This window comes from Trematomus bernacchii, unplaced genomic scaffold, assembly GCF_902827165.1.
Source record: "Trematomus bernacchii unplaced genomic scaffold, fTreBer1.1, whole genome shotgun sequence".
NCBI lineage: Eukaryota > Metazoa > Chordata > Actinopteri > Perciformes > Nototheniidae > Trematomus > Trematomus bernacchii.
Window position 1 is genome coordinate 55,150 of NW_022987820.1, and position 12,262 is coordinate 67,411.

At 45.1% G+C, this 12,262-nt stretch overlaps 1 protein-coding gene across 1 annotated transcript; it reads left to right on the forward strand.

Annotated features, from left to right (window-relative positions):
* Positions 1 to 952: 952 nt before the first annotated feature.
* Positions 953 to 12,127, forward strand: LOC117498844. The gene is given in 9 exon segments (XM_034150984.1): positions 953 to 1,062; positions 1,263 to 1,460; positions 1,670 to 1,766; positions 2,485 to 2,652; positions 3,467 to 3,556; positions 3,559 to 3,795; positions 5,186 to 5,565; positions 9,259 to 9,389; positions 12,079 to 12,127. Coding segments are annotated over 9 exon segments (1,365 nt in total). The 5' UTR covers positions 953 to 1,047.
* The last annotated feature ends 135 nt before the right edge of the window (positions 12,128 to 12,262 follow it).

A 12,262-nucleotide genomic window follows, 5' to 3' on the forward strand; every position in this document is an offset into this window, starting at 1 on the left:
CTCGCTCGAGGCCAGAAAAAGGCTAGTCACTGTGACCTTTTTACCTGTGCTGGACTATGGTGATCTGATTTATATGAATGCACCTGCCAATTGCCTGGTCAAGTTAGATGCTGCGTATCACAGTGCACTGAGATTTGTGACAAACTGTAAAGCATTAACCCATCACTGTACCCTGTATGCAAGGGCTGGTCTGCCTTCACTAACTGTACGGAGGCTCAGTCACTGGTACATTTTTATATATAAAGCCATGTTAGGGAAACTTCCATCCTACATCTGCTCCCTGATCTCACGGCGAATTGTAAGTGGCTACTGCCTGAGATCGCATGCTGTGGTTTTATTAAATGTGCCAACTGCTAGGACTGTCTTAGGGAAAATAGCATTTAGATGCGCAGCTCCACTGTCCTGGAATAGTCTGCAATTAAAATGGAAACTGAGCAATCTGGTGCCACTAAATGTTTTTAAAGCTCGGTTGGATGCTACTGAATCGGAAGCTGTTGGTACCTGTGCGTGTCGATAGTATGTACATTGTAATCCCTGTAATGCTACTGTATGATGTCCTTTTGTTGTTCTGTTTATGTTTTTAATGTTTCATGTGGAACCTACTTGAGCAGGTCTCCCTTGAAAAAGAGGTCAATGATCTCAATGGGATACAACCTGGATAAATAAAGGTTTGAAATTAAATGAAATGAAGTATATCAGATTTTATCAGACTGTGTGCTTTTTTTTTTGTACACCTTGTAAACCTGCTTTGGGAACTCATGACTTGAAAACGGAATTTCTCCATTCCAGTACCTTCTGTCACATCAAGGTTCGTCAACCTATTCCAGTAATGAATGCTGGTTACATTTTTGCCTTTCCTTTTCTTCCGTGTTTATATATTGGCTATGTGCCTATCTAATACAACCAACCATTCATAAACCTTAAAATAACACAACTTGTCACGCACTTCCAAAAACACGTGATCCACAGTCTGTATAAATGCCTAGGTTCCAAACAAGAGTCACCTCAAACAACAGAGTGAACTCAGCGTAGACCTTCCTCTCCACGATGAAGATGATGCAGGTAAGAAAACACTATTTTAAATGTCTCTGTCCTCTCTTGATAATCAATACTAGCATCAATACTTGGAGCTGTCTCAAACTGATCTACTTTGAGCAAATTAATAATCATGAATAAACTAATTTATTACCATTAAAAACTGTGCAGGAAATCACTTCAAAAGGTGCTGTAGGCATTTAAAATCTCCTCTCTTTTGCATCCAGGTGACATTATTCGTGGCTCTTCTTGGGTTTTTAGCCTCAGCTGCCACTGGCTCGAAGGACTTTCTGCCCATCGACTGCAATGATATCTATTGCAATGACAACACCAGCTCCAGTGGGGTGTACACCATCTTCCCCGGGGGTCCCGACACTCCCCTGCAAGTCTTCTGTGACATGAACACTGACGGGGGCAGATGGACGGTCAGTATATCAGATTTTATCAGACTGTGTGCTTTTTTTTTTTGTACACCTTGTAAACCTGCTTTGGGAACTCATGACTTGAAAACGGAACCAACAGTCCTGTTTACTGGTCAAGATACTTTGTAAAGTTGTCCAAATGTAGTTATTGTAGTACAACATGTTGGTATCCTATTATCCTGTATCACTCTTCTTCCTACTCTTCCTCTAAGGTATTTCTCAAGAGGATGGATGGGACTGAAAACTTCTACAGGCCCTGGAGTCACTATAAGGCCGGATTTGGGAACCTGGCAGGAGAATATTGGCTCGGTGAGTGTTCAACTAATAAATTCAACACATTTTTCATCTTAATATGCTGGCAGATGAAGGAAAATGTAAATGATTGTGAATGCTGGTGTGACTGCCCAGTGACGGCTCTAGACCAATTTTACTGGGGGGACCAGGCTGGGGCCAGCTATTTTTGTATTTATATTATACAATAAACACAGGTTAAAAAAGAAAAAGACAGTATAGTAATTGCGTAAAATAAACATAAAATACAGTAATTGCTATGTGCTTCTGTACAGTTATTTATTTCAGTAACTGTAAGTTACAGTTCTTTGTTTGAGTAGTTATTTTTTTGTCCTTTACAGTACTTGTTTTAGTAACTAAGTTACAATTAAAATAAATGACATAAACAGTATTTGCTGCAACTCTGAATATAAGGCACTGTAATATTATACATTTTTATTTTGGAGGGGGTAACAGGGCGTTACTGACTGGCCCCTGTGACTGCCTCAACTTGCAGGCTTTGCTCCATATATGAAACTGTATGTTTAGCTTAAGGAAGAAGAAAAACCTTCCAATCTCAGAGAAAATACCAACAATACACTGCTAAACTACACATTGTGTCATTTTGGCTGTACTTTTTTACTGATAATTCATTGGGCAGTGAAGTATAATTTTAAATGAGACGATCTGAGGAGGAAAGAGGTTAACTAATGGTTCAGGAGGTTATATGAAACAGATGTTGTGTTCCTTTTCTAAGGCCTGGAAAACATCCTCCTGCTGACTCTGAGGAAGGAGAACGAGCTGCGGGTCGACATGGAGGACTGGGAGGGGGGGAAGGCAGACGCCAAGTACTCCTCCTTCTCCATCGATTCTGAGAATCACGGTTATGAGCTTCACCTGGGCAAATTCACTGGTGGAAACGCAGGTAAGGAATACTGTGTGTATATTACTTTGGGAAATGTAGGTTTAAAGAGGCCCTAATGTTTTTTTGGGGGGGGGTTCCCCTTCCCTGTAGTGTTATATAGTTTTTTGTGCATGTAAATGGTCTGGGCTAATTTCCCAAATCTCCCTCCAGAGGGAGTTTCTCTCCCACACTCCCCCCATGTCTTAAACGCCTCCATTGGACTCCTTTGTTTACCTCCGTAACATAGTGACATCACTACGTAACACTCTTGCTTGTATTGTCTAGCTTTCCAACGCATCTTACGCGATAGGCTAAGGGGCGGGGTATCTCTAAGCGGTTCACAAATCACAACCTGTGCTGGCCAGCTAACCAATCAGAGCAGACTGGGCTCTGGTTTCAGACAGAGGGTGAAAAGAGGTGCTGCAGCACAGGCAGTATGAGAAAAATAAAGACCTTTTTGAACATTAAAGCATGTCACAGTCATAGAAGAGACACAAAATACAAATATGAACCTGAAAACTAGCATAATATGTCCTCTCTATATATATGACACTTGGTGGGTATTTCTGGGGGACTTAAAGTGTTGTAATTTGGACGTGTGAGAAATGTAATATTAGAAAACTTTTATTAAATTACATAAAATAGAAATACCTTAATATTCTTCTTAAATACAAATGTGCCCGGTTATATTCTATCACTATTTAAGAGGCATACATGTGCTGTACCTATTGTTCTTTTAGTCATTAAAATAAAATATATTACCCACTGACACACATTGGCATTAAAATAAGTGTTTCTGGGTTTCAAGTTTGTTTGTTTTTATTTGTATTTCTAGGGGACAGTTTGACATTTCAGAACAACATGAAGTTCACAACGTTTGACAGAGATCAGGACAATGACAGTACAAACTGCGCTCTGACTTTTCTCGTGGATTCTGGTACTCCAAATGCCATCATGCCAACCCCACCGGCTTGTACGCACCTCGGACCACCACTGTATATACCTCTGTTGGGGTTGTCTGGACTACATGGAAGGGCTCGCAGTACTCCCTGAAAACCTTCGACATGAAGATCAGATCCGTCTCTGGATGTGCATGCAGCGCGTCTGCATTGAGCACCACACCCAAATACAACGCCTGTTGGCGAGGTATGGGGGTGCTCTTTTTCCAATTGATCGCAAAACCTAATTTGGTTAGGTGTGTGATCAACTGTGCTGTGCAAAACATTGCCTGTTCCCGGGACCCAGCCATGACTATGAGGTCGTCTATGTAAAAGAAAACTCTCATACCATGTGCGCGCAGCGGTTGAAGCGCTGTGGCTACACATTTGCTGAATGTGCGTGGGGATAGGGAATAACCGAACGGCAGCCTGTTGTACTCGTAGGCTGTTCCCTGGAAGGCAAAACGCAGATACTTTCTGTGCTCTGGAACAATTTCCTCTTTACAAGTGCGGGCGTTGCTATAATGCAGCCCCTATCACTATAGTGAACAGCATTATTTTGAGTCTTAGTTTCAGGCATAGAATGTTTTCTAACAGAAAAACATCGGCCATAATGTCCCTGTACCCGCACCGCACTATAACAGTGCTGCCTGCGGTTTATCACTCTCATCTGCGCACTCCCACTAGCCTACTCCCTAACGGGAGCTATTAGCTGGGGCAGCGAGTGGGGAATTTGTACAGTCATCAACATGTACAAGTGTATTGTGGAAACAAAGGACACTCAGACTTGGATACAGATCAACACCATCTTTATTTTAAAAGTTTTGACAGAGATCTGGGCATTAAATAGACAGATAACTCAGCGAAGATGGAGTTCCCCACCCGGGTGCTCTGCTGTTGCGGAGCCTGCCTCGGTTGGGCAGCCCCTCCCCGTGATTGCCGGTATGCCGGTGCCACGGGGTGGGCCGTAGAGGTGGAGGGCGCTGCAGCTACGGGACCCCCGTGCCGGCGCCTCTCCCTCCGCTTCACTGTCGTACTACGCTCCCTCCTCTGCATGGCATGCGAGGGGGGCACGTAGCAGGGCCTGAGGAGGAGCCAGCGATAGCATGCGGCTAAGCTGGACTCTCTCCTCCTCTAGGCGGCTGACTGGGTGACCGAGGAGACCGACCCAAAGAGCCCCTCCGTGGACACGGGGGCTCCGAGGAGATCTTCTCGGTCCTTTTTAGATAGGGCCGTGAGCCCTGGCCACACGTGACGAGATGCCACTGTGGCCAGGGAAATCATCCGCCCTGCTGCGGTGGCCACGCCATAAATCAGATTACTCATCTGACTAACAGCGTGGTCCGAATAATCGCTCTCGTCCTGAGACGGGAGGGCGGGGGCGTCTGCCTGAGGGTGATCAGGAAGACGCCAACACGCCAAGATTATCGGGGCCTTCGTTTTAAATGGCTGCTGCCATGTCGCCTCCACACACCGCCATACCTCTGGCAGCTGGGGCGAAACGAAGGTCGGCTGCGCCGGATGCACCGGGCCATAAACCCCCGATCTCAGGCGGTTTACAGGCCTCGGTGGCAGCGGTGGGGGGAGCAGTAAACCTACACGCTCCGCCGCCAGAGTCATCACCGCTGGGAAATCCATCCGCGCAGAGCTGAGAGTTGGACCTCCGGATAGCGAGGCGTCCTCGTCGTCGATCATCGGAACCGGGGCCGTCTGGCCCCACGGCAGGGAGAACCGGAACGATGTCCCCTCGCTTCCCCTCGCTTCCCGAATCGCCCATGTCCACGACGTCGAGATCCAGCTCCTCCGACTCCTCCTGCGGGCAATCTTCTCCAGGAAGTGCTGCCGACGATGCTCCCTCGTGCGCCGCGGGATCGCCTGGCAGGCCGAGCACGCCGGCGTCGAGCCCATACCGTTCATCGCGTGGTCGGGCCCCAAACACGTGAAGCAGAGGGGGTGCGGATCGACTCCTGAAATCAGGTTCGGACAATTCGGGCAGGTCCTATGGTCCAGCCATACTCTCTCTCTATTACTTTCACTTCAATACGTCTTACGTCTTCTGTGGAATCACTTCCGCTTAGCTGAAGAGAAAAAGGATGGCAGTCAGGAGGCGAGGCCTCCTTTTATACGGTGTGATGCGGCGCGCATTCAGGTAGGCCCGCCCTGGGCCGGCTACGTCTATAGAAGTCTCAGTGGGAGAATGCACGCGGGATAAGGTAGTATGAATGATGAATAGTATGAATGATGCGCCGGTGACGATGGCCGCATCGTCTTTGTGCTCCTCTCCAACTTTGCCCATTTTCGCATTTTGTACATATTTCTTTTACTTTTGCCGTTTTACTTTTAACATGGTTCGCAACATGCTAGCCGACCGCACCTACTCTGCCATACAATATAGCAGAGAGGAACTTTTCCAATTGCGAAACTTCGTGGACAATATTAACCCTCCGACAAACAATGGAGATCCACCATGGCTACCTGTTGCTGTTCTACCTGAGAGACGCAAGAAGAAGACAAAGCGGGGATGCCGGGCCGGGTTGCTGGTCAGACTGAGAAAACGTGAGAATCGGCCCCCTCTTCCGAGTATTCTTCTGGCTAATGTTCAATCCATTGAAAATAAGCTAGATGAACTCAGAAGCCGGATTGCTTTTCAACGGGACATTAAGAACTGTAACGTGTTAATTCTCACTGAGACTTGGCTCAACCCCGCTATCCCGGACTCCGCTATTGTCCCTGACGGATTCTCTATTTTTCGTCAGGACCGGACTGCAAACTCGGGGAAAAGTAAGGGAGGCGGTGTGTGTGTAATGACTAACAACAACTGGTGCTCAGATGTGAAGATTATTTCATCGGACTGTTCCGCACAGCTAGAGCACCTCATGATCTCATGTCGGGCCTTCCATCTGCCGAGGGAATTCACATCTGTTGTGATAACAGCAGTGTATATCCCGCCGCAGCCACTCGCCGACAACAACACGGCACTCGATCAGCTGTTTGGGTTTATTGATAAAACCGAGACTTCACGGCCAGATGCGGCGTTCGTTGTGGCCGGAGATTTCAACACCGCCAACATGAAGAAGGTTTTGCCAAAATATTACCAACACATCAACTTCCCGACGCGCGGGGGGAAACATACTGGACCATGTTTATTCCCCTTTCCGGAATGGATATAAGGCTCTCCCTCGCCCTCCCTTCGGCAAATCAGACCATATCTCACTACTGTTGTTGCCTGCTTACAAGCAGAAACTTAAAAGGGACAGACCGATAACAAGGACAGTACAACGATGGAGCGAGGAGTCAGATTCAGCACTGCAGGATTGCTTTGCATCTACGGATTGGAGTGTGTTTGAGGACAATAACATCAACACACACACGGACACTGTCATCTGCTACATTGGGAAATGCATCGATGACGTGGTACCGAAGGTTTCTGTACGGACATTCCCAAATCAAAAGCCCTGGGTAAACGGTGAGGTGCGCGGCAAACTGAAAGCGCGCACTCTCGCGCACACAGCGGGAGATTTGGAGGAGTACAGGAAGTCTAGGTATGATCTCCGGAGAGCAATAAAAAATGCAAAGAGACAGTACAAAGACAAGGTGGAATCTGACTTCAAAGGCTGTAACACTAGGAATATGTGGGCGGGACTAAGGACAATGACTGACTACAAAGGAGCAGCGGGGGGTGCTGCGGGAGTGTCTGCGTGCGCATCTCTCCCAGATGAGCTAAACAGTTTTTTTGCACGCTTTGAGAGCAGCCAGGCTGTGGAGGTACAGAGGGACCAGGAGCTACACTGCCCTTTTGTTTTAAATAGGGCAGATGTGTGTAAATCCTTTAAAAGGGTTAACCCACACAAGGCTCCTGGACCTGATGGCATCCCTGGCCGTGTTCTCAGGGTGTGTGCAGTTCAGCTGGCAGAGGTGTTCACAGACATCTTCAACAGGTCCCTGCTGCAGTCTGTAGTCCCCACATGTCTTAAACACTCCACCATCATTCCTGTCCCCAAAAAGACAATCATCACCTGCCCCAACGACTACCGCCCAGTAGCACTCACCTCCATCATAATGAAGTGCTTTGAGCGGTTAGTCAAATTATTCATCACCTCCTCCCTCCCTGAATCTCTGGACCCCCTGCAGTTTGCCTACAGAGCAAACAGGTCCACAGACGACGCCATAGCCCTCACCCTCCACACTGCCCTCTCACACCTGGACCCGAAGAACAGGAACACATATGTGAGAATGCTGTTCATTGACTACAGTTCAGCATTCAACACCATTGTGCCCTCCAAGCTGGCCATCAAGCTCAGAGACCTCGGGCTCAACAGCGCCCTCTGTGACTGGATCCTGAACTTCCTGACGGGCAGACCCCAGGCAGTGCGGGTGGGAAATATCACATCCTCCACCCTGATTCTCAACACCGGTGCCCCTCAAGGCTGCGTGCTCAGCCCTCTCCTCTACTCCCTGTTCACCCACGACTGCGTGGCCACACACAGCTCCAACACCATCGTGAAGTTTGCTGATGACACGACCGTCATCGGCCAGATCACAGACGATGACGAGACGGCGTACAGAGAGGAGGTCGAAAACCTGACATCTTGGTGCCAGGAGAACAACCTCCATCTCAACATCAGCAAAACAAAGGAGCTGATTGTGGACTACAGGAAGCAGCAGGGAGAGGGACACGCCCCCATCGCCATCAATGGGACTACGGTGGAGAGAGTCAAAAGCTTCAGGTTCCTTGGGGTCCACATCACTGAGGACCTGACATGGTCTCTTCACACCACCACCATCACCAAGAAAGCTCGACAGCGGCTCTTCTTCCTCCGCAGGTTGAGGAGGTTCAAAATGGATTCCAGGATACTCTGCAACTTCTACAGGTGCACGATAGAGAGTATCCTCACTGGCAGCATGACGGCCTGGTACGGCAGCTGCACCGACCTCGATCGTAAGGCTTTACAGAGGGTGGTGAAAACTGCACAGCACATCACCAGGACGGAGCTGCCATCCATGGAGGACCTTTACTCCCAGCGGCTCAGGAAGAAATCACTACGGATTATCAAAGACCCCCATCACCCCAGCCACAAACTGTTCTTTCTGTTGCCGTCTGGCAGACGTTACCGCAGCATCCTGGCAAGGACAAGAAGATTCGGAGACAGTTTCTTCCCGCGGGCAGTGAGACTGTTAAAAAAATTGAACTGTTGAAACAACTTCAAACATTCAACTGCTACTCAGTAGTATGTATCTAATACCTAATATATATATATCATTCCAATAACTTGTATATAGACTCATACTGCACTATTCCACATCATAACTTTATTTCATTTTTATAACTATTATTATTTTTGTATTGCTCTTGCTCTTATTGTTATTATGTTATGTTATTATGTTGCATTGTTGGAGAAGCCTGTGACATAAGATTTTCAACTGCATAATTACTCTGTAGCTATGTCAGATTGACAATAAAGAACCTTGAACCTTGAACCTTGAACCTTACCCATAGAGTCCAGTAGAGGGCGGAGCCTGTGAGAGATATAACAGGAATTACAGGAATGAATCTAATCTCTTTGTTTTTCCACATTTGTTTTCATAGTGATGGAGATGAGGATGAAATGGCTTCACCATTGTCTACTTTCACCCAGCCCACACCTGCCTCACCCTCACATTCCTCAACTTATTATAATTATATTAACAGGCTGGTGTGTGGCAGACAAAGACTGTTCCCGTTCCTGGCGCTGTGTTTGACTACAACCGAAGCATGGGCGGCGTGGATGTGTCTGACGCTTTGATCGGGTACTACAGCGTTCTCCACAAAATGATGAAATGGTACAAGACTTTTTTTTACCATTTTATGGACATTGCAGTTGTGAACAGCTTCCTTCTCCACAAGGAGCTGTACAAGATGAAGAGTGACCCCAGCAGGACAAAGCCACACACACAGAAGACTTTCAGGGAGCAGCTTGCTGCAGAAATGTTGGAATATGCTGAAGGCTCTGCACCTCCACCACCCCCCCCACCACTCACATGCGGGCCCATGTTTTATGGGAAAGATGTCCGTATCAGGAAGTACTGCAGGAACTGCCATGATGCTGGCAAAAAGAGGGTGAAGACACCTTGGCACTGCGTGAAGTGCCAGGTCCCTCTGTGCTTGAATATCAAAAATAATTGTTACCAGGAGTGGCATGCCAAAATATTGTAACATTCAGGAGGTAAGTATAACGTTTTACATTCAGGAGGTAAGTATAAAGTCTACCTATCTAGAGTGTGGTTTTATTGTATAGTGTGTTTGTAAAATGTTTGAAATAAATCTGTAAAATGTTTGAAATAAATCTGTAAAATGTTTGAAATAAATCTGCTCCAATTGGAGTCAAACTTCATTTTGTATGTTTTTTTTTTTTTTACAACAGTTGTATTTGGATGGAATGAATACCTATAGTGATAATTCAAAGTAATAAAATGGAAATGGAACTGATGGTTCCCAAATTACCCAGAGGTGAGTCCGCCTGGACTTTATTTTTCTAAACCTCTCTAAAAAGGTCCGATTTCACTTGTTTTGCATCAATCTTGATACAGGGTACTTATTATATGTTATAGTTTGGATTCCTAAAGCTTTTAGTCTACTAGCCCATCATTCAAGGGTGGTTTTCTCTATAAGTAATGTTTTTTTTTAGGCGGAGATTAGAATTTACATGTTTTTACTATGTTCCATATGAATTTACTTTAAAATAAAAACATCTATATTGATTCGGACACTTCTACATCCAACTCACAGATGTAACCTTGCTTTGAGAAAAAAGATTATTAATTTATCCCTTTTAGAAGTGAAGATATAGTCTTTGTTGTGTTAGTGGCATTTTCGAGTCTGAAACCTGAAAAACAGGCTCAGGGCTTAAGAGGTTAAAGATCTCCTATCATGCTATTTTTAGGCATATATTATGGGTCTCAGATATATACAAATACATAAAAAACATATCTATGATGTGTTTTGCTCAAAATACCAAACTGGCGAGGAATTGATTGAGTGGGTGTGTGATGTCCAGTTCTGTTGTGGTTGCTATGCGTGAGATGGCCCTGTTGTTAAGCACTGTGAGGTTGGGTGTAGGGAGTCCAATCACGCTGGCAGCAGTGTTGGTGATGCGTGTGAGTTTGGTCTGGTTGGTGACAGTGAGCATATTGATACTGTTTTGGTACAGACGGAGAAGAGGGGGGGAAACGTACAGTTCTTCGAGTTTATGGATGACGGATAATCTTTGTTGGCTCCTTTTGAAGATGTTGGTGGTGTGTTGGTTGAAATTAAGTTTATTTTAAATTTAAAATATATAATCAGTTATTACAATAACTGGAATATACATGATCTCTATAGGTCACATCCTGAGTGAAACTCCCCAATATTTTATTTATTTGTATTGATTTTTAAGCTGTTTTTAAAATGTTTTATTCAACTTCTTCCAAATAAAGAATACTGAATGCTTTTTTGTCACATTCTGGGCCCTTGTCCAATCTATTCATTTTATTTCCTGGTGTGTTTCCCGGCTTTGCGATAACCTGCCCTAATCAGATTCACCTGTCCCTGTTCAACCTTTCTCTTTTGTTCCTTCAGTCTGTGTGGCCTTGTCTGTTCACAGTAGTTTCTCAGATAGTTCCCATTGTTATTTCATTGTTTATTTAAACCGTATTAATATTAAACTTGTAGCTTTTGGTCCTTGGGTCCACAGATAGAGATTCCTTGTTTGTGTAATTAGTTGTAGTCCATAAACTGACTTGCAACAGTGTTCACCCACTTGAAACTTATCTGATTTGTTTGGATTACAAAGGATCAAAACGTTAGGATTTTGTTCTGATATTTCATTTTAGAAGACTGACCTTCAATGTGAAATTAGTTTTGTATACAGAAAACCCCAGTGCTTTGGAAGCTACAAGTTGACACAAATGAAAACTATTCCTCAAACAAAGACGCTGTAGGCTCTACAATTGGCCCCACCTGTGAAACATTAGAATAGCTCTCATTTTCTGGGTAAAACCCTCCAATAGTTTGAGTATCATAGCTCCGACTGAGAATCTAAAGAGGTGGAAGCTGCATTACAGTATTCTACACAAGCAATACTGAGACCAGAAGCCAACAATCACAATCAAGGAGCTACAGAGTTCAGTGGCTAAACGTGGAGTGAAGGTGTACCAGCAAACCTTTTAGAGAGCTCTGCATAATACTTGGCGTTATCACTATCATGCTGTTGGCATGCTTTTCGTCAGCAGGGACTGAGTATCTCAGAAGAATGGATACAGCACAATACAGGGAGAACCTTCTTCTTCACCTTTTAGCAGAACAATGATCCCAAGCACAAGGCCGAGGCAACACACTAGTGGTTAAACAACAAAAAGGTTAATGTCCTAAAGTGGCTCAAAGACCAGATATCATCCCATCGAGAATCTGTGGCACTGTTAGAAAGTGGGCAAATCTTTTTTTTTTGTTGAAAATGGCTCCTGCTCCAGTGTCACAAGTCTTTCTCCATTCCAGTACCTTCTGTCACATCCAGTTGATCAGGTTCTTCAACCTATTCCAGTAATGAATGCTGGTTACATTTTTGCCTTTCCTTTTCTTCCGTGTTTATATATTATATATTATATTATATATTTATATCTAATACAACCAACCATTCATAAACCTTAAAATAACACAACTTGTCACGCACTTCCAAAAA